This window comes from Ambystoma mexicanum, chromosome 13 (assembly GCF_040938575.1).
Source record: "Ambystoma mexicanum isolate Mex_15411 chromosome 13, UKY_AmexF1_1, whole genome shotgun sequence".
In the NCBI taxonomy this organism is placed as follows: domain Eukaryota; kingdom Metazoa; phylum Chordata; class Amphibia; order Caudata; family Ambystomatidae; genus Ambystoma; species Ambystoma mexicanum.
The window spans coordinates 84,506,818-84,529,016 of NC_090938.1; the positions used below are offsets into that span (position 1 = coordinate 84,506,818).

General features: G+C 45.5%; 1 protein-coding gene across 2 annotated transcripts in view; it reads left to right on the plus strand.

Moving 5' to 3' along the window:
• The window catches only part of CAPZA1 (capping actin protein of muscle Z-line subunit alpha 1), a 251,517-nt gene that overhangs the window by 88,082 nt on the left and 141,236 nt on the right, over positions 1 to 22,199 (plus strand). For both annotated transcript variants that reach the window (XM_069633326.1, XM_069633327.1), the window contains exon 5: positions 13,556 to 13,762. In XM_069633326.1, coding sequence (XP_069489427.1) covers positions 13,556 to 13,762 — 207 coding nt within the window. The remainder of the gene's footprint in view (positions 1 to 13,555; positions 13,763 to 22,199) is intronic.

Genomic DNA, 22,199 nt, shown 5'->3' on the forward strand with positions numbered 1-22,199 from the left:
ATGGAAGTGGGCTCTCAAACACATGTTCCTACGATCACATCATGTACCAGGGGAACTCAATCTGCTAGCAGACAAACTCAATCTGCTAGCAGACAAACTCAGCAGAGACTTCCCCCTGCCCGAAGAGTACGAATGGCAATTGCACGAAGACATCGTCTTAGACGTCTTCACGCAATGGGGATTCCCGGAAATAGACCTGTTCGCAACTATGGAAAACTCACAATGCCAAAGTTACGCCTCCAGGTACCCCCAGAACCAGTCCAAGGGGAACGGTCTGTCAATTCAATGGTCAGGGAAATTTGTTTACGCCTTTCCCCCAACTCCCCTTCTCAACAAGGTGGTGCACAAGATGCACCAGGAGCAGGTTACCATGATACTAGTGGCCCCAATGTGGGCCCGGCAGCCATGGTTCGCTCACTTGATGGAGATGTCCCTATCTCTCCCAGTGAAACTTCCCTGCCCGTACAACATGCTGTCACAGGACAAGGGCAGGACACTGCATCCATGCCCTCAGACCATGAACTTAGCAGCCTGGCTCCTGAGATCGTAGAATTTGGACATTTACTACTCCCGCAGAGATGTATGGACATCCTCAGGGAAGCCAGAAAACCTTATACTCGCCACTGCTATTCTAGCAAGTGGAAAAGATTTGTCATCTGGTGTAGAATTAAGAGCATCAACCCAGTTTACTGCTCTCCCACTAACATTGTTCTATACTTGACCCATTTACTGGATTCAGGTCTAGTGTTCAATTCCATTAAAGTCCACCTTGCGGCACTTCTGCATACACCACTTCCCAACTTAGTGTTGTGGTGGAAGATACCAGTTATCAAGGCCTTCATGGAGGGGGTAAAGAGAATACACCCTCTGATAGATAACCCAGCTCCCGGATGGGACTTGAATGTGGTACTTTCTAGACTCATGGGCCCTCCTTTCGAACCCATGCACAAGGCAACTCTTAAAGACCTCACTCTTAAGACTGCTTTCCTAATAGCTATCACCTCCATTAGGAGAGTAAGTGAACTACAGGCTCTGTCTGTACTAGACCCCTTCGTAACAGTTCACAAGGAGAAGGTGGTTCTACGCACACACCCAAGGTTTGCACCAAAATTCATATCGAAATTTCATGTAATCCAGTCAATAGAACTACCAACGTTCTTTCAAAACCCTTCCAGCTTGGGAGAAAAAAGTCTGCATACACTGGATGTACGCAGAGCTGTCATGTTCTACATGGAAAGGACCAGACCACTGAGAAAGACTAATCAGTTCTTTGTCTCTGTGGCAGCAGGAAGAGAAGGAGATGCAGTTTCAAAGTCCACTATATCTAGATGGATTGTTCAATGCATCACTCTCTGTTACACTCTTGCTAAGAGAGAACTACCCTTCAAGCCAAGAGCACATTCCACTCGAGGCACTGGGGCTTCCATAGCATTCATTTCAAATGTTCCCCTTGAGTCCATCTGCAAAGCGGCTAACTGGAGTTCTGTGCACACCTTTAAAAACACTACTGTCTAGATGCACACTCTAGATCTGACTCCCAGGTGGGACAAGCAGTATTAAGACATCTTTTCTCTACTATTCCTTCTCATAACCCACCGCCAACTCCGGGTACTGCTCGCTAGTCTATGCACAGCATGTGATTCTAAGCAGATTAACAAACATCAGAAGACAATGCATTACTTAACGTAAAAGCATTTCTGATGGTTGTATCTGCTTAGATTCACATGCGCCCACCCTTCCTCCCCGCTCGGCTGGAAGGAACATAGACATCCTTTTCTATATTTCTCTTTTCTGTACACTCGCGTCTAGAAGGCTCCCTCAGGGCAAAAAAATACAGAGGGACCTTGACGCGTGAGGGATTGTGGGTACAACGCACGTCACTATAGGGATAGTGTTACAGACACGCCTTGTCGACGTCCCCTTTTCGACTACGAAAAACAAAATGCAATACTCCGCAGTGACCACTGGATGTCGGACCTATGCACAGCATGTGAATCTAAGCAGATACAACCATCAGAAATGCTTTTACGGTAAGTAATGCATTGTCATACAGATCGTTAGGTAGCAGCTTCTGTAGACTTCTAAGGTCTTTATTATAAGTTACATGAGCTGATAAGCATAGAAGGACCACCGGGTCCCATCACCCAGGCTCAACTGGCAGCATTGGAACTCTGGAGCTGATCTCATAGGCAAACATTCCAAACACCTTCAGTGTTCCATGCCATCTCATACCAATGCACTAAGCAACATCATAACACATCTCCTCCCTTTCCGATGACAATCAATCACGAGATGTCCACCACACTCTCACCCCTCCTAAACACAGACAACCCTAACAAGGAAAAGCTCTGTGATGGAGGACCAACTGAACACTTCCAACATATGCATATCTCGCCTTACATGACACCACGTAGAGAGCAACACCCATGCCAAGGTAAACTTTTATGGAAATGTTCAGTCTGGAGAAATATGCCCAAAATAAAATTGCATCTTTTAGAGATGATGCAACTCAAAACATCTAGGGCGATACCACTGACCACCATGGTGACACTCGCCCACAAATTCGGGGTCGCTACCTCCTGACACTTTATGGCACTCACCCACAACTGGGGTTCGCTACCTCCTAACACTTTGTGCACTCACCCACAACACACATAGTAGCTATCTCCTTACACTTTGTGGGACTCGCCTACAAACACCTTGGAGGCGCTACCTCCCAACACCTTGTGGCACTCACCCACAAACACACAGATGATTCCTCCCTGCACTTTGTATTACACAAACACCCAAATATTCTTCACATTATGAACACAGCCCACTTTGAAAATTCAGCTTTTAAGCAACAAACCTAACAGTGGCACTTTATATTCCTAAAAGTCCATGTCGCTGTTTGCAACGTTTCCTGGAATGCCTCAGTGTTAAAAATATACCACTCATCCCCACACCATGTAACACCACTTCAATAGAATAACTAAATTCTATCAGGACTACACATATGAGAATGATTGGATGTTTAATAGTCCTTCCTGAAACGCCTCAAAAAGTTATACTTGAGTCAGATTACAGCAAGATAACAATTTTCAGTCAACCATACTAGGATGCCGCATACACTCCTCACTTGATACTAAATACTTCATACGGTGACTGTGCAACCCTTCCTGCTGCCCCACATTGTTAGCTAGCACACGTAGCATTTTAGTACAACAATTCGCTGATAGCCCACACACTTTCCAAAGGATACACAAAGTTCACATAACACAAGAACATCTGATCTGATCTGATATGATCGCCTTATCTAACAGCTTCTCTCTTCTCCTACTTGGATACTAACGCTACGCACTAATCACACTGGCAGATGCACGTGGGAGCGCATATCAAACTTCCTCCTGCACTCCGACCCTTTGCATCCTTCTGATGGATACTCCATACGCTGTCGTTTTGCTTCCTTCCTCTTACGGGATACCCTGTGATTGGACATGCATCAAAGAGGGTCCTTTTCTCGAAGTCTGTCGCGCTTCACCCTCTACTACATTACAGAGTGGGCCGCCTTATTTTTGTTAGGACAAACAGCGTGTTCAAAACATAAACTGTCCAACGTGCCGTCATCCACAATGACGCGTAGCAGCTTCACCATCCCCAGTTGCTACTTGTGACGTCAGCAGACGCACAGCAGACTCGGTACAATGCAGTCCTCCTCCGGCCAACCATCACCCGGCTGGGACCTCATTGCGGCTCGGAACAATACAAGACTCCCCCAATTTCCAGGTGATCCTAAACGTACCCAAAGACCTCATCTTGTCAAAGCACATCAACCTCGTCAGTACTTCACTCGACCAGACGACCGTTGCATCTTTTACTTTTCTTAAGGACCTGCAGATCACTTTAGAGTTAATGCAGCGATGGTACATATGCACATAGCTTCTTCTTACTCCAACTCGGGGGGGCCGTTCCTCACCAGAGACAACAAAGCTTTCTTCTCAGCCATAGCCCTTAAAATTCCCGCTTGCCTCACCCTGGGCCCCCGCTCCACACTTCTCTTTATGGCCCACCTGGAGTTACTCTATATCCAAAACCCATGCGCTTTACTTCTAGCTTGATCCTGCGCATCTCTTTGGGTTTTAACTGTCTTAAGCGGCTGAACTGCTTTACTTCATCAACGCCCAGTCTCTTCTTAACCCCTGTGCTTCGGGCCCCTGGCTGATGGGACTTACTTTGGGATGGCTGGGGGCAGTGGTCTCTCTTCTTCTGCTGCTCCCCCACCACAGCTTTCCTCTGCTTCGGGTTCTTGAAAAGCCAAGTCTTCAGTGTTCGATAGCAGCTTCTGTAGACTTCTTAGGGTACTTGTAAGATCTTTATAATTTACATGAGCTGATGAGCATAGAAAGACCACTGGGTCCCATCACCCAGGCTCAACTGACAGCATTGGAACTCTGGAGCTGGTCTCATAGGCAAACATTCCAAACACCTTCACAGTGTTCCGTGCCCTCTGGTACCAATGCACAAAGCAACATCATAACACATCTCCTCACTCTCCGATCACAAACCAAACCGTCAACATCATAACACCGATATTTAAAGCATTCTTTAAAAAAAAGTAATTAGCTGTAACATTAATCCCAAGGTAAGATTTTATTCAAAGTGAACATTAAAGCAGGTGAGTAATTCATTCATATGTTACATTCATATGTTACACATGTTCCAACACCCAGAGGTGACGTCATTTGAGGTCACTATAGCATGTATAAAGTATCACCTTTGCAATATTTAGTTTTACAGGAAGGAAAGGTTAGGGTTGTATCTGAACAGACTGGTAGGTTATTGAAACAGTTGGATTCCCCCAAAGGGATGTAAGCAGTCAATTATCCCAGCATTAAACTTGCTGGGGAACAAGCACTGCCAAAGCCAATGGGTTCATAAGGAGGCCCTAAGGGGGCCAGGACAGCCTAAGTCAATGGACAAAGTTCTGATGCTCTTCTTAGAAATATGTTCTTAAATAATCAGTATCCCCGCAACGAAAGGAGTCCCCTTTGGAAGGCGCAAGTTGTGAGGCCAAAGCAGGTAAGTTGAGGTCAACTTAGTGTACAGTTAAATCACACTCCCAAAGATAGGAACCACCCCAAATGGCTTAAGGATCAAAAGCCCCACAGCACCTTGAAAATGAGTGTTCCAGCTGGTTGCCTTCATGATGCAATGCAGTAGACCCTTGTTACTGGTCCTTGGTTGTTGCGCCTTTTCCTCAGCGCCAATGAAGAACGGAAAGCTCTGGTTAGGATTGCTTTGATCCCTCAGTCTTGGACTCTGGTGAGGGGACTCTGGACGCAGATTTCTTGCTTCTGTAGGGTCCTCTGGATGCCCATGAAGATCTGGCTGGATTCGAACTTCAGAAGACAATGCACTCACAAGTGGTCGAGGTACCCAGCGTATTGGGCTTCTGCAGCCTTGGAAAGTCTCAACATGTCGGGGGTTGGGCCAAAATACTTTTTCGAGGCTGATTTGTCCCACCAGTCTAGGGGAGGATGTTGTCCTTTACGGGTCTTCCCTGTCGATTCGGAAACTGGGTCAGCACAGCTGCAGAGCTTCACCGGGCACTTCGCAGTCCAGGAGGGTGCTGCTGGCATCTTCTCTCGTTTTCTGTTTCGGATGCTGTCCTCTAGTGGTCTACTCTTCTTCTAGTCCCAAAAACCTCCCTTTTTATGCAAGTTTCCATTCATTCATATACCTAGGTTGTCATTTGCACAGCAGGGTGGCTGTCTTCCAGGACAGCCAGCTGGCCAATAGGAACTGGTTTCACTTGGACACACCTAGAGACAAAGGACAGGGAAGTTTTGGGACCCTCCCTCACTTCCTGCCTTTGCAGACACACTGGAGCCTGGGCGGGCTTCATGGCTGAAGACCGCCAAAGGCAAACTACACAAAGGACTCAAACCTGATGCAAACCACTGAGTAAAAGCCAAGAAGAAACTAACAAATGGCGAAAAAAGGCAGCCATTTTGGGAAATTGGTCACCCATGTGTGCAGAACTGCAGCAGAGGTATCAGCCTGCATACACGTGTCACTAGGTAGTGTAAAAAAAAAAAAAACTGCTAGCCATTCAAGTGAGTTAGTGTAACAATGTTACATGAGGAATGGGTTAAAGGAATTATAATCCCTCAGCACTCCACATGGGGTAGTGTGTGCTGGACCTATAAAGTAAAGGTAAATAAGACTGGGGACATCTTACTCTTCTTGGGAACAGTAGTTTACCCAAGAAAATGTAGTTAAACGTTAAGAGCAGTCCAAAGGACTGCTCAGTGACACTGCACAAAAGGTGCTGTCACAATGCAGATTCGTATGTAGTTTACCAGACTCCATAAAACAGTAAGGAACATAGAAAATAATTGTCAGGAGAACATGTGAGTGAGTAAACGGCCCCACTTGCTCAAGAGTTCCTTTTTCTTTTTTTATTTAAAAGCCCTAAGTCCAGCAAAAGAGCTGTGGGTCTCTAATGTTAAAGGGAATTGGCAGAAATGAAAATTCTCCCTAACACTGGCATCATTACGTTCCAATTTCTTCGAACGTCCGAAGGACACTTGTTACGGTGTTAAAATGTTCAACCACACCATTAGTTTGAGGGTCATCTACTGAATATACTGATGTACAGAGGGTTTCAATTAGAAGGATGCGTTTAGAGCAAAAACCTCGGGATACCTTGCAAGGCATAAAATAAAGTGTTGCATAGCAATTTGCTATTCAATTCTGTTGGTTTGGTAATTAAATGAACTTGTGTAACAAAGCTAGCTATTTGTTACCCTGTTGAATGAAAGCACAGCTCGCCCTGCTTTCATCTCTCCACCCTCTTTTCTTTAACTGCAAGTTCAAAGCTGCTAATGGAGAGAGTGCAGCAGTAATCGTATCCTCTACTCTTAGTACCAAGACCTGTGTGGGGGTGTGGGCAGGGTTTTTCTTTTGTTCAAATAATTGCAAACCAGAAGTAATTGGATGATACTTTTATTAAGCTGACTATATCCTGTCTGTCAAACACCAGTATGTTTTAGCTTTTAAAGACGGTGAGAGTAACCTAGTGGTAGTCTTCCATGTTAACCCTGAGAGCCCTCTGTTCTGGTGGCCAGGGGAGTCTGGGGTTGTATTTATGGTGGTGCCCAAGGCGAGATGCAGTATACACACGGGACAATAAGAGTGGAGGAAGAAATCCCAAAAGCCTTTATGGGGTATTCTGACTCTTGGCTCTAATCCAAATCTCTTTATTCCAAATTCAAAGTACATTACTCATGGTCCAAGTAAGAGGAGGAAAAGAGTTAAGTACACAAGATCGGGTGAGAAGAAAGATCAAGCCCAACAGAGACCAGTCCGTGATATTATCCGTTCATCTGTAGTCCATCTAGACCCCAGGGAATCCTATCGAGACCCATGCTCATATAAGAAAACATCAGAGAGGTGGAATACTCTGCCATAAACATTGCCGAAAAGGGGAAGCCATCTTATTAAACAAATACAAGGCTAGAGAATTTTTCTATCTCTGCTGTCTATCTCTCTCCCCATTTTTTCCATCAGAAACCTCTTCCTCGGCTTTCATGGGACATCTGTAATCCCGTTCCATCTCTCCCTCCCCTATTTCCGACAAATACTGGGTGGACTGACCTATAGGGAACTTCCCGGTTGGCCTCTGCACACTGGGCCTCTTTTGTGGGGTATTTCTAAATTTCCCCAAAGGAAAAGGGTTTGACTTGGTGAAAATGTGTAGTATAAGGCCATTTTAAAAGTAATTTCCAGGGCCTTTTTTTGTTCCCAGACCACCCCTGACCGAGGATTACCCACATGAAACGCCTTGAGAAACAAAAGGTAGACTGCCACCTACTACCATTAGGTTGTCCCATTAATTGGATCAACAGGGTAAGGCATTTCACATTGACTACTCACACCTGAGTCCACTTGACTCTTTTTTTAAGTATAAAAGGTGTGGTTTTGCACAATCAAAGAAAAGTATCTGGAAAGAAAAGCCAAGGAGCCGGGAGCTGAAGGGAGAGGAGCCTGGAGGATCTGGAGGATCTGGAGGAGAGTGGCATGCCGAGATGCTGGCCCGGTGTCTGTGAGGGCCTGCTGGCGGGGTGTGGAGAAGTTCTAGTTCGCTTGGGATTTGTGCTGGTCCAGGGGCGGGGGGGGGGGGAGCGGTTGGGACTGAGGGGCAGGTGGTGTCACCCTGACCTCGATGCCATATGCCAGGAGAAGATCACCATCCAGTGCAACACTACCCGGTGAGTTTTAACCCTGTAAGCGAGAAACTCTGGAGCGTGTGGCTAGCTGGAGCGGGAATGGAGAAAGACAGTTTGTAAGCGGCACAAAGCGTAAAGAAAGAGAACTGAAAGTGATTGAAACGCCCTGAGAGTGGAAAGTAAGAAAAGGACTTGAAAGTAGATTAGATGGGTGTGAGAGACCCACAAGTAAAAAAGATGCCAGTGCACACCGAAGCGCTAAAGAGAGCAGAAAAGAAGCAAATGACTTTAAAGTAAACCGAAAGTGAAGGAAAAGTGCAAGTGAGCACCGGAGAGCGTAAAAAGTGTGCAAGAGGCACAGAATGGAACTTGATGGGCGCACAAAAGCAAAGTAGTGATTTTGCAAGAGGCACAGTGAAGCAAAAGTGAACCCAAAGGAAGGTGCCAGGAGCACAGCAATGCAAGAGAAGAGAAAGACAAAGAAGGTGCTAGTGTGCAAAGCAAAGTGGTCCAGGAAGCATCTGAAAGGATAGAAGTAAAGCAAGTACAGGAAATACGGAGGGGGGCCAAAGATCAGAGTAGTCGTGCTTAGGAGGAGCAAAGAAACTAGCGTTTTCGAAGACTCTGATATTACCCCATGTCTCTCTTGATACCATGCCTGTCTCACCAGTCCTACAATTCCATTTTTATATAATGCATAATTACAGTAGCAATGTAATGTTTACATACATTTTAGGTTACTGTATCTAAATATCAGTGTCAACTAGGTTTCATTTTGTGGGAAAGATGCATCATTGATGAGTGAACACTCATTAAAATGTACATGATCACACTGCCAAGTGGTTTTGATGGTTAACCTAGTTCTGTACCTGTTGGTGGTATCCCTCTGTGAAACTGGTGCTCAACCCTTGACATTCTATCTCAGCACCCTGATTGCATTATACCAGCTGCCCTGAAAGTGAGATGGCCGCAAACTAGAATATTCCACCTAGTTTGCCCACTTCTGTGCCTGCTACACCTTCCACTCTGCTAAGTCTTACATAACAAATGCACAAAGTGAATTAGGTCTTTATGCAAAGTAGTGCTAAATAGTTCCGTCTACTCTGTACATCTAAAGATCTACTGCAATACCACACACTGTAGTTCGGCTCCTGAGCTCACCTTACTCTGATTATAACTACATTACATATTAGCACCTGTAGGAGAGCGATGGCTAAACTGTTTACCCTAAACTGGCCCTTACATTCTAAACTAAATACAAGGTGAAAATGGGATTTCTTTGAACTATAAACATATAACTTATTCTTGAAGTTCCAAACCTAAAGTTCCAAGGTGTACCAACAGAACGAGAACTGAGTTCTACCAGGGAAAGTGCTTTTTTCCCATAGATTCTTCTAGTGAGCTTGATAATGTTTTATCAGTTCTCTTGAATTTTAGGGGCATGAGTCTTCCCTTATCTGATACATTCTTACACATAGGGGAGCTGACCCCTTGAGCTCTCTCAATACTCCTTCCTGTCCATGGTACTCTCCTGCCAGTATTGTTTCTGCAAAAGGGGGGTGAACCTACCCTTATTATCCTTGTTAAACATAGTTTACTTGCCCGTTCGGGTGTCGTCACTTTCTTGGGAGTCCCAGCCTCACTGGTTGCCTGGTTCATTAACCTGCCAAGGCTTCTCCGCCCTTTGCTTCACTTTGTTTTAAGCTGGATAAAAGAGAATGTTCCAGTATTGCGTCTGCGACCTTTCTTACTTCCATTAACTTTATCTAGGCTTTTGACTTTAACATAGTTGTACTTGCTATAATTTCACTTTGATCAAGTTCTCTCTCGACAATGCTAGTGTCAAATACTTGCACTGCCTTTACTTAGGCTCTTTCTCTCAACAATGTTTGTATCGGTTAGTCACTCTTGGGCTCTTGAGCAAAGTATGCGGTACACAGCATTCACATAGCTGCTCCCTGGTAACTCGTTCACGATCTGGGCATACCGGTCGTGGCGGGGGTCTTCATTCCTCGTGTTTCCCCAGCGTCTCTGCTCCTGCTCAATTTAATGGTCTTGCATACAGCGGGTTGCTCGTGCCTCTCTTCACCTTCCTCTGACTTCAGCAGCGCTGGCTGCCTTTTACCAACAGGTGGCTAACTTATCCAGGTCTGGTTCCTCTTCGCACTGTGCCCATTGGCCTCTGCGCTCTGCAGCTTGCTTGCCTTCTCTGTGTTGCAGTGTCTGCACAATTTGGGTGCATCTCAAGTTTCTGGCTCTCTCGTTCTGCCAAATTAGTTTCACCTGTGTTGCTTTTGTGTCCCGGACTTAAGCTGCAGTCTCCAATGACTAGAAATTGACATGGGTTTACCGTGTCCAGTCCTCCTCATTACTCTTCCTCGTCTCGGTACCCAATAAAAGGTGGCGAATGACAATTTTGGACTAGGAAAAACCTGGGAAATGTATCTGGATTAAAATGGGCCGTGTATGAATGATGGAAAGGTGCATGGTTGTCACTGAAGAGTATAACTGAAGGGTTATCTTGCTCTCTTTCTGTTGCCCTGTAGCTTGTCCTCTCCCACGTGGTCCTCCCACAGATAGCCACCCCCTGGGTCAAAGTCGGGTAGCTTCTACCTTTCCCAGGCTTCCTTCCAGGGAAATCGTTGATGAAGTGGTCAAACCCTTATTTAGTACCTTCTCATAAGAGACCATTAGCCATTGGTTCCTCTGTTGCCTCAATGTTTGGTCCTCAAAAGGAAAGTCTGCTCCATATATTTAAGGTATCAAAATGATGTGATTTCAGTAATCTACATGGGAGCCATTTGCATACTCTGTGATCACCATGAGCCCTTGATGTGGTTGGTGCCTCACTGTCTGATTTGGAGACCCAAGCTTTCATGCTGTTTGCTTGTTAAAGTGTCCCTGGGCTTTTCTCATTTCCAGATAGTTGCAGTTGTGTCCTTCCTTATTAGTGGAAAGCCACGCACCAATGAGTGGCTCATATGCATATTTAGTTTTAAGATGGCTTTTGCTGTGCCCTACATACCTTTTGCCAGATTATTTAGAGTACTTTGCCGACAGGAATTGTAGAGATGGGTTAGTGTTGCAGTCCCATAGCTGTGATGATGACCTGAACGGATACCTGGTATTTGAAAGGACTTGCAGCAGCATGTCATGAAGTGGCTGAGCCCTGTTCCGCTCCTAGGGGCAGCGCCTATGCCTTAGTTCCCTCTATTCTCAAAAACTAGGAGCAAGAGATCTTGGTTCAAAGCCCTATTAATATGTTATGTTTAATAGGAGGGCTGGTAAAATGAGAACCTAAATGCAAACAATGATCAATTGAGCAGTAGTGAATTAGGCCTGCTACTCAATTACAGCCATTTCCCAACCTATGGAACACTAGGGTAGTGGGTTGATCTGTTCATATCTATCGCTGCCCTAACTACAGCTGAAGACAACCACATGCTCAAATCTGCTCTCTCCTCCCTAATTCTATAGATTACCCCTGAGGTTGTAGAAAGGTTAGGGAAGGAAAAACGTTAGTTTCTCAGTATGTGAGGACAACTAAATCTTCCAATTAAATCTAGATAAGCCTTTCACAGCAGTAACAGTATACAACAAGCTACCACTTATAAGGGACACAGTATCAAAGTCAGCGGACTAGAAGACTCTCCAGGGAGCCAGGACAGTCAAAATCACGTAGGACACAGTCTATGAATCTGATGCACTCCTTAGATCGAAGTCTTGCACAAAGTTAAGAGTTTCGGAAAATCACTTGTAGGGTCACAAGCTATTAAGCATGTGAGAAGAGAGTTGAAATCAACTCAAAATGAAGGTAAGCCAATGCAATTCCTGAGTCTTAAAAGTATGGCTACAGGCAGTGAGGTAAGTATCCAAGCCTAAACAGTACCTCTGGTTAGAAGACTGGCCCAGCTGGTTGGACTTCATTCACTCCTTCAGTCCTGCACTTTGGTGGGGGGACTCCAGATCTGGAGATCCTCCGTCTGGAGTTTCCTTTGGAGGCTCCTGGGGCTTCTAGCTGGATTCGTTACTGCTGCAGATGTTTCTCTCAACCCCTGGCATTGGGCTTCTGAAGCAATGGAGAGGCACAGCAAGTCAGGGATGGTGGTTCATTGAAGTTCATCTCGGGGTTAGTCCCTCTAACCCAAGGGGAGACATTGTTCCTTCCAGAGCTTCTCTGTTGAGGTGGAGTTAAGCACAGCAGCAGGGCTTCACCAGGCAATTCAAAGGTCCCGGAGGTTGCAGCAAGTTTTGTTCACGGTTTCTTCGTCTGGTGGTCGACTCTGCCGTAGTCCCCATACCCTCGCCTAAACAGGTTTCTTCCATTCATGCGCAGCCTAGGCTGCCAATCACACAGCAGGTTGGCTGTCCTAAAAGGACAGCCAGCCAGCAAATCGGGACTAATTGCCTTCAGGCATTCCGAAAGACAAAGGACAGGAGTTTCGCGAACCCTGTCCTTCCAGATGCATTGGAGCCAGGGGTGGGCGTCGGAGCTCAAGCCCACCAAAGGCAAGACAAACGAAGGGCTCAAACCGGGCTCATACCTGTCTCAATGCACAGAGTAAAACCCAAGAAAGACCTCACAAACAGAAAATGGCGCAAAAACAGGAGCCATTTTTACAAAATGGTCACCCCTTGATGCTGTACTGCAGCCGAGATTCAGCCTGCACACTGGTAGGAAAAAGTAAACCACTGCCACCAGCCATTTAAAGTAGTGAGGGTAGCATACAAATGTTAAATGACAATGTAGGATAAGGGGCTACTAGGTAACCCGCCCAGCACTCCACATAAGATGGTGGGCTGGACCCACAAAGAGAAAAGGGAAGTAGTCAATTTCGCTTTACTATTCGTAGGAACTGTAGTTTGCACAAGAACAGGTATTTAAACCTTATGAGAAATCTAAAGGATTTCTCAGTGATACTGCACTGAAGGTCTTGTGTTTTACCATACAAAAAGCAGTTGCCTATGGAGTTTGTCTTACTCCAAAGACAGTGAAAACACAAAATCCAAATCTTGTAAAAACACACGAGTTAGAAAAAGGTCTTGCTCACTCCAAGGTTAAGTCCCAAGTCCAGCAAAAAATCTGGGGGTCTAAGGTTGGAGGGAATTGGCACAGAAATTAGAATTCTCCCTAACACCTGCCTTTTGCCCAATTTACTGCTTTGAACCAACTAAGGCCTCTATCAGTTCTTGGCAGTCAAGATGACTTTCAAGTGACAAACTTGTATCTGGGTCTTCAACCAAGATTGCTACTGATGATTACTGTAGCAAAGCCCAGCTTTCAAATGTTGTAGTAATTGCAATGTAGTAATGTTCATTTACATGGATGTTTATTTTCTTTCAAGGTCTTGATAACGGAGCATGGAGATCTGGGCAATGGTAGATTTTTGGACCCCAGGAACAAACTTTCCTTTAAATTTGATCATTTGAGGAAGGAAGCTAGTGAACCTCATCCAGATGACGTGGAGGCAGCCTTAAAACCCTGGAGAGATGCATGTGACAGCGCACTACGGGCATACGTCAAAGATCACTATCCCAACGGCGTTTGCACGGTTGAGTAATCTGCTTTATTTTCAATGTTTTCACATTTTTCCCCTCTTCACCACCTTTATGCATTAGTTTGCAACTGAAGCCTGGTGTTTCATGCACTGTGAAAATGCTCTTAATATATGAAGGTTTCTACAAACTGTCTTACCTGAATTCCTTACCATAGAACAGGGGTCTGCAACCTTAATTCCCCAGGTGTTTTACACTGTAACTATCAGCCCAGGCTAGTATTATCAATGCAGAGGACTCATGGTAGTCGTAGTCCAAAACATCTGGAGATCTGAAGGTTGCCATGGAACAGAAGTAAAATTGATCGCCCCTTTATACATTGCGCTAAGACTTCACATTCCAGCCCATTGGCCCTTCAATGAGACTGTCTTTCCCTGCCCACGGAAAGTCAGAAAGAAGAAGCCCTCACTATTTAAACTTTCATGTTCAGTTTCGACCGTTCAAAGTAGCTTTATTTGCCCTGGCCTGGTTTTACGTTGCTTTAACTTGAGCATTCATGTTGGGCCCCACTTTTTTCCTAGACTTAAACAGTATAACAGTTTTTACTTCCTGGGAATCTTCTTTGTGGTCATTGTTCATACCTCTAATGGTGAAATTATTTAAAAAGTTGTATTGGTTCAGTTTCTGCTTCTAGATTCATTAAAGTGCTAAGCTGCAGGATTGCACCCCTGAATAATATTTTCACACAGAAAATAAATAAGGGAAGCCTGACATGCATGTCTATTCCCCTTTCTCTCTCCTGCTTGCTTTATTTACATTCATAATTACCCCATAAATACCTGCTTTTTAAGTTCTACCCAGTTTGACTTCAGTTGGGCCCTTGCTATTCTTGTTTACAGGTTATGTCCTCTGAGTTCTGCTTTCCTTGCATGTACCATGACAGAAAAGTCAAGTGAGGTCTTTAGAAGATGGATCTGTAAACACTTTAAGACCTAATAAGCAGGTCCATAATTTTGTGTAAAGTATACACTTTATAACTTTTGTTCAAAGTAAAATCTACTTGGACTACAGGTGATAAAAGTGAAAATGTGACCAGTGTCTGAATATTCAAAATGTCCACTAGGTGAATTTTGACTCAGTATTTGAATCGAGCTGCGCTTTTGACATTAGCCACTGTAATGTATTGCATTTGTGTATGTTTAACCCAGCCAGGACACACGGGTACATATCACACTCCATGTCGATGGAAGGTAGTTGCAGGCACAGCCACCTACACTTCAGTATCTGCTCTCATACACTACTTGTAGAGACATTGCACAACCTCTATGTCCCAAGGCAAATTCTAGGTATAGCTGGACACATATTCAGTTTCCTGCTCTTGGATACTCTCCCGGCAATCTCACAGCACCCATCCACAAGCCAGCTCGACACGGGTCGCTAGCAGAGACTTTGCCACCCCTACCTTTGTATTGATTGGCTAAAATGCACACACATTCTAAACTCCTGACAAATCTTCATTCTTTAGACATGGGTGTTAACCTACAGCTCTTTAAGACAATACCAATGGGAAAAGGCACTATAGAAATGGCACATTACAATCACCAACTGGAATTTTTTTGAGAGTCTGGCGGGCCCATGGATTAACATGGCATTTGGGGGTTATCAAAAGTGAATGGAGTGAAGTACAGGTTTGCAAACTGTTCCCCCTGACCTGCCCAAAGAAGACTGAGGTGAATCCACAAAAGATATGGAGACCCCAAAGATGGCAAACCAGCATGACAAAAATTGCTTTGAGATCAGAAGCCGGTGAGGTTGCAGGCCCGCCTGCATGGGAAATGTCCCTGAAGACCCAGCTCACAAAGTTCGTAATAAAAGCCCACATTGCGAGTAAGGAGGATCCCCAGAGAAGCTATCTTGCCATTGTAAGCACCATGTTTAAGCACGCTGTGATTGCAAAGAGGTTCCTGGAGAAGTTGCTGGGAGGCTGAAGTTCTATCATGGAGGTGCAAGCTCTGCAATGGCAGATTTTCCAGCCAGAAGAATCGAACAAAGACTTTGCACAAAGCCCTAGAACACAGTGGGGAAAAGCAGTAGGCACAATCTCGCAGAGGAACACGGCTTCAGCGGTCACGCTTGTTCCGTAGAGGCAATGAACGATGCAGGCAAAACGTACATTTATTGATCTAGCACTTCAGGACAGATTTTACACTGGTGACCTGAGGTGACAGTCATAGGTCATCGTTAGGACGCCTATGGGAGGCCTCCATCCAGTAGTACTGTAATCACAGCCCACTGCACGGGCAGTCCTAGTGGTTAGCAGCCGGGAAAGCCACTGTGGTAATCTTGAAGGGTGACCTGGAAGTGAACGCGGCATTCCTAGTAACGATTCAGCTGGCTCCCCTGGGAAGTTGTGCTATACAAGGTTCCTTTTTGTACGAAGAGAGGCAGAGCTACAGCTTTTTCCCAGTCCTAATTATGCTGTTGCAGCACTGATTTGTTTGACCTCCGGCAAGTCCTTCCTTCTGGTGCTCCGGATCAATCCCTGCAATTAAAATACTGAGGCAGAGTAGCCCTAATATGAGTGAAGGTCTGACCCTAAACTGGGAAGGAGGCACCTGGGGAAGGGCGGGGGGGGGGGGCACCTTTAGCGTTTTCCCACCCTTTCATGCTGCAAGAGTTCTATAATGCTCATTGGAGGTACCAGTGCTTGGGGCGAGGGACATTAAAACTCTACACGATGCCGGAGGGTAAAAGAGAAACAAATAGTCGGTGAGAGAGCGCTGTGGTGAGGGGAAGTCTAGCATGTAGGCCCGGGAGGCAAAAAACCCAGTGTAAAAGCATGTTGAGGAAATTTTACTTGAAAGGGAATAATTACACCACACATTGGGAAACAGCATGCCCGCTGTTAGGCAGAATTGCAGGTAGTGCCCTCTCGGACCACTACACACAATTAGGACTACAGATGTTAGCCAAACCAACCTTTGGAAGAAGTATGTACCACACAGTGTTTGGTAGCGAGCTGAGCAGCCAGACTTATCTCGAGTGAATGTTAGCAGTGCAATTAGTTACACAGAGGACTTTGAATCACAGTGGTTCAAATAAACACTTATACTGAAGGTTTCTTGGTAAAAACAATTCATTTATTACACACATCATTTAGAAAACATTTCACTCGAAGAAGGCAACTTAATATCATAAACCAATACACTTCAATACAAAATTCTAAGGTTTTGAGACGGTTTGAGCTCCCCTGAAATAGCAGCCAAATGGCAGTTCTGTACTTGGAAAGGAGCAAAAGGCACAAGGTACGTAAAATAGATCATATATACTTTTTAGACGGTGCAAATAGTTTGTTTACCAGAGGAGTTCAATTCAAGTCAATAGGCCAGGCCAAAGTGAATGGGCTTGTGTCCTGGATAGGAAAGAGCAGTTCTGGTTTCAAACGGTAAAGTCTTTGCAAAAGTTCTTAGAAGTAGTTTAGGCGAAAAAGAATCATATGTCGGGTTACACGCTGATTAGGCCTGCAAGTTGGTAAATTTTCACACAAACTTTCACCGCAAGAGTGGCGTTCTCTCAATCTGGTTGGCACAGTACCTTTTTTAAATGAAGAAACAAATGCTGCTGAAGTCGTGGTTCCTGGCAGGGCCTGCAGATCTTGCTTTTCTTGAGCCTGAGTCGTGGCGACAAGAGGGAGGACGTCAGGGGACTCCTGCACTGCACGTGATCGTTTAAGAAGGCAAACAAGATGGAGTCACTTCAGTGCCAGTAGCTGTAGATTCAAGAACACAAACCGGTGTCCCTCTCCCTGGTTAATCCTAACCAGCCTTGAGAATGGTATCCAGGTTTCTTATGAGTTTGTTGGTCCAACCAACTCAAAGGAAGAAGCCGTCCTTGAAGGAGCTTCTCTGTCGAATGGAGCTTGGCAATTTGGACCTGCAGCAGGGCTTCAGCGGGCAAACCAACGTTCCAGGAGTTGCAGCATCCATCCTCTTCCAGCTTGTCTTCGGTTCTTTCGTTCCAGTGGTCGACTCTGCCTTCCAGTCCTGGAGACTCACCTTTTAAACAGTTCTCTCCCATTCATTCAGCCTAGCTGTCACTCACCCAGCCGGGTGGCTGTTCTTGCCGGACAGTCACCCAGCCAATCACGGCAGAGTGCATTTGAGTCTCCTATGAGACTAAGCACAGGGAGTTTCGGGCACCTCCCTCACTTCCTGCCCACCCCAGACACTCAGACGCCAGAGTCGGTCTTCAGTCCTGAAGCCCGCCAAAGGCACACAAAGGGACCAAACCTGGTTTGGCGCGCAGAGACAAACACTATAGAATGACCTTTCCAAAATGAAATGGCAAAAAAAGACCGGGACTGGTTTAAACAAAGAGGCTTAAGGCGCCATCTTGAAAGTTGGTTGTAAAACCACTGCCACCAGCCTTTTCAATGGGAAAGGGTAGCATTTGACTGCTACAGGAGTATTTGGACACAGGGATACTATGTAATCCCCCCCCCCCAGCACTCCATTGTAAGATGGTGTGTGCTGGGTCTGTACATTTGGCAAGACTAGTAAATTTCACTTTACATTCTCTGGGAAACAGTAGTTTATCCCAGATAAGGTATTTAAACCTTTGGGGAGTCCAAAAAAGACAGCCCTGTGTCACTGCACTGAGGGTGCTGTGTAACTGACATGAAAATAAGTCCAAGAACACAAATCAAAATACATGAGTGGGGAAAAAAGGTTCACACTCTTTCCAGGTAAAATAATCAAGTCCTCAAAATCTAGCAAAGTTGCTGGGAGTTTCTAAGGTGAAGGGAATTAGCACATTTATGAAAATTCTCCCTAACAGTGTACTGCATAGAGTTGCTTCAAAAACCACCATACCGCCTGCCAAGACAAAAGAAACTGACAGCTGACGAAAGAGCCATACTGCTGGAAGAAACTAAGGCGCTACTCGAAGGCCGCAACAGAAATCTTCCCGGCTAGCCAAGTAAAAAAGGTTATCTAGTCAAATGACTTCCTTGTGCAAAAGAAAGACCTTACCATGCACCCATTACTAGATCTGCACCACGTAAACAAATGTCAAACCAGAAATGTTTTGCATGACCAGGCTTCAGGAGGCGATTCCACTCCTGAAACAGGGAGACTGCATGGCGGCATTGGACATGATAGATGCATACTTTCATATTTCAATGTACCCTGCGCACAGAAAATACCTGCGTTCCAAGATGGCTGGCGTACACTACCAGTTCAAAGTACACCCATTCGGCATCACCTCAGCACCACGTGTGTTCACCAAGGTGCTCGCAGTAGTGGCAGCACACTGCGCAGAAAGTCCATCCTGCTTTACCCTTATGTGGACGACAGGCTAAGCACTGTGGAATCTCCTCAAATTTGCAAGTTAAATATGCAAAAAAAATAAACCACCTTCAATCTGGGTTTCTCCATCAACAAGAAAATATCAAGTCTAGTCCCCAGCCAGATAAAACAATTCCTAGGGGGATGTCCTAAACACAAAGGGGGAGCTGGCATTCCCCTCAAACGCGAGAGTACAAAATATGCTGTTGCAGGTACCTCAATACAAAGTTGCTCGCCAGATAACGGTACGCAAAGCAATGCACTTGATAGGGACGATTGCATCTTGCATTTATTTGGTTCCTCAAGCGCGCCTGCAAATGCGTCCAATGCAGGAATGGTTAGCGAAACAGTGGTCTCAAACAAGCAGACAGTGGGACGATCTAGTGGATGTTTCGCGAACTCTGGTTTAGGCTCTTCGCTGATGGTCCAAGCACATCCTGTTAAAAGGAAATCTTTGTGCTTCACAAGCAATCCCAACTACAGACGCCTCACTGGCTGGTTGGGGGGCGCACTTCCTCCACCACACTGCCCCCGGACAGTGGACACACGCTACTGCCCAGAGACATATCTACTTCCTGGAGCTCTTGGCGGTCCTCAAGGCTCTTCAGGCCTTTTAGCAAAATCTCCACGGTCAGAGGGTGCAGGTCGAAAGACAGCACCACAGCCATGTTCTTTCTGAACAAGCAGGGAGGCACACTCGAAGTCTGTCCAAGCTATCCCAGTAAATATAAAGCGGAACATATTTCTAAAAATTCCAGCATGTTCCAGGGAAACTCAATTCTCTGGCAGACAGTTTAAGCAGACACCCGCTACCAGAACACGAGTGTCAACTTGACAAAAATATTCTCGCTATGGGGTCACTGCCCCCTCCCACCCCACACACACGACTTGTTTGCAACAAAGCTAAACCCACAATGTCCAGACTTCGCTTCTGGGTTTTCCCAGCCAGGGTCGAAGGGGAACGCCCTGTGAATGAACTGGTAAGGGGAATTTGCTTACACTATGCCCCTCCTCCCCCCTGACACCACACCAGTGCAAACTAGTGTACAAGATGCACCAGGAGCAAGTAATTTTGATCCTGGTTGTTCCTATGTGGGCAAGACAGCTTTGGTTTCCACATCTGTTCAAGCTGGCGATGTGCGACCAATGAAGCTCTTGTGTCTATACAAAATGTTGACACAAAGGGGCATCCCTCCACCCACACTGACAATCATTGAAATTGGCAGCTTGGCTCCTGAAGTCCTAGTTTGGCCACTTATACCTTCCACAAAGGTATATGGATATCCTTAAAGAGGCAGGAAAACCCAACACCAGACACTGCTATTTTAATAAATGGAAAAGATTTGTGCTATGGTGCACATCACAATCGCTAGGCCCATTAGAATGTTCTCCAGCTAACATTCTACACTACATGCTTTACTTACTTGACTCCGGCCTAGTTAATTCCTTAAAGGTGCATTTGGCGGCACAGTCTGCTTACACAACTTCACAGAACAGTGTGTCCTGGTGGAAAGTCCCTGTCATTAAAGCATTCATGGAAGGTGTAAAGAAGAGGCTATACCCTACAATTTTCCAACCCTCCCCTGGGTTGAGAGCTCAATGTTGGGCTCTTCAAGCTCCTGGGATCTGCCTTTGAGCCTATGCAGAAGGCCAGCCTAATTCACCTTACCTATGAAACAACTGCATTCCTGGTAGCTATCGCCTCCATAGGGCGAGTCGGTGAGTTACAGGCTTGATCTGTGCAAGACCCCTTTTTCATCATACACAAGAGTTGTACTCCGAACACATCCTAGGTTCTCGCCTAAGTTCATTTCAAAGTTCCATGTAATCCAATCCATAGAATTTCCCACCTTCTTTCAGAATCCATCAAACTCCGCAGAAAGAAGCCTCCATACACTTCATTTACGTAGGCGATCTTATACTGTGTAAACAAAACAAAACCCCTAAGGAAAACAGACCAACTCTTTGTTTCCCTAGTGTCTGGTAGAGAAGGCGATCACATGTGAGCGCCCTCTCTAGATGGATAGTCTGATGCATAAAACTCTGCTATTTGCTATCTAAGAAAGTTCTAACTACCCCCCAAGGGCAAACACTACCAGAGCTACAGGAGCTACCTTAGCTTTCATTGCAAACGTCCCTCTGGACGCCATCTGCAAAGCTGCTACATGGAGTTCATCCATACGTACACACAGCACTACTGCATTGACGCACACTCTGAAGCAGATTCACGGGTGGGACAAGCAATCCTAAATCATCTTTGCTGCTGTACCTTCTAACTTCTCACATCCTTCTCCAGATACTACTTGTTAATCCATTCAGAGCATGTGATGTAAGCAGATCCACAAGCTCCAGAAGGGATACATTACTCACCATAATCTAATTTCTGGTGCTTGTATCTGCTTAGATTCACGTGTGCCCACCCTTTCTCCCCTTAAGGAGTAGAAGGTGCATGGATTATTTCTGGGCTATCACTGATTCTGCTTCATCACATCTGTACGCACGCTACACTTCATACAACCTCATGTCAGAAACAAATCTGTTGTGTCCTCCCACGTATTCCTTGTCTTTGATATTCCCATATCCAGCTTGCCGCTTCAGATTTTTTTTTTCCAGTTGAGGGTGCTGCGCATCGACTTCTGCCAGGTTGATGTCCCTCAGAGGCTTCCGTCTCGATGACTGCCATTACGGGTAGAAGTAGCTGGCACAGTGTCCGTTGCTCAGGTCCGTTTTTCCATTCTTCGGGAACGTAATGCTCGGTTCTGTGAAGAATTCAAAGACTGAGTTTTTTCGTGAAAAATCCCTAGATAGAGATGGCCTCTGCATCAGTTACCATCTACGGCCCGATCTGGCTTAAAAAAATGTCGATTGTGGGGCAAAGATGGCTAGACACACACAGTGTCGGTCTATGGTGCCTTTGGGCAGAGCATCCATGTTCAGAATGTGAAGCGTGTTTGTCGATGACGGTGAAAGCCTTAGGAGAGTGCATAGGGAAGTTGGAGAGAGAGGTAAGACCCAAAAATCCATTACCCCTACCAAACGCACCTCCAGATGAGTCGAGACCATCGTCTCCTCGACGTAAAAACAAATACTCATGTTTGCACCATTCATCCTCTTCGAGACATAGTAAGAAAAGGCGTCATAGATCGCC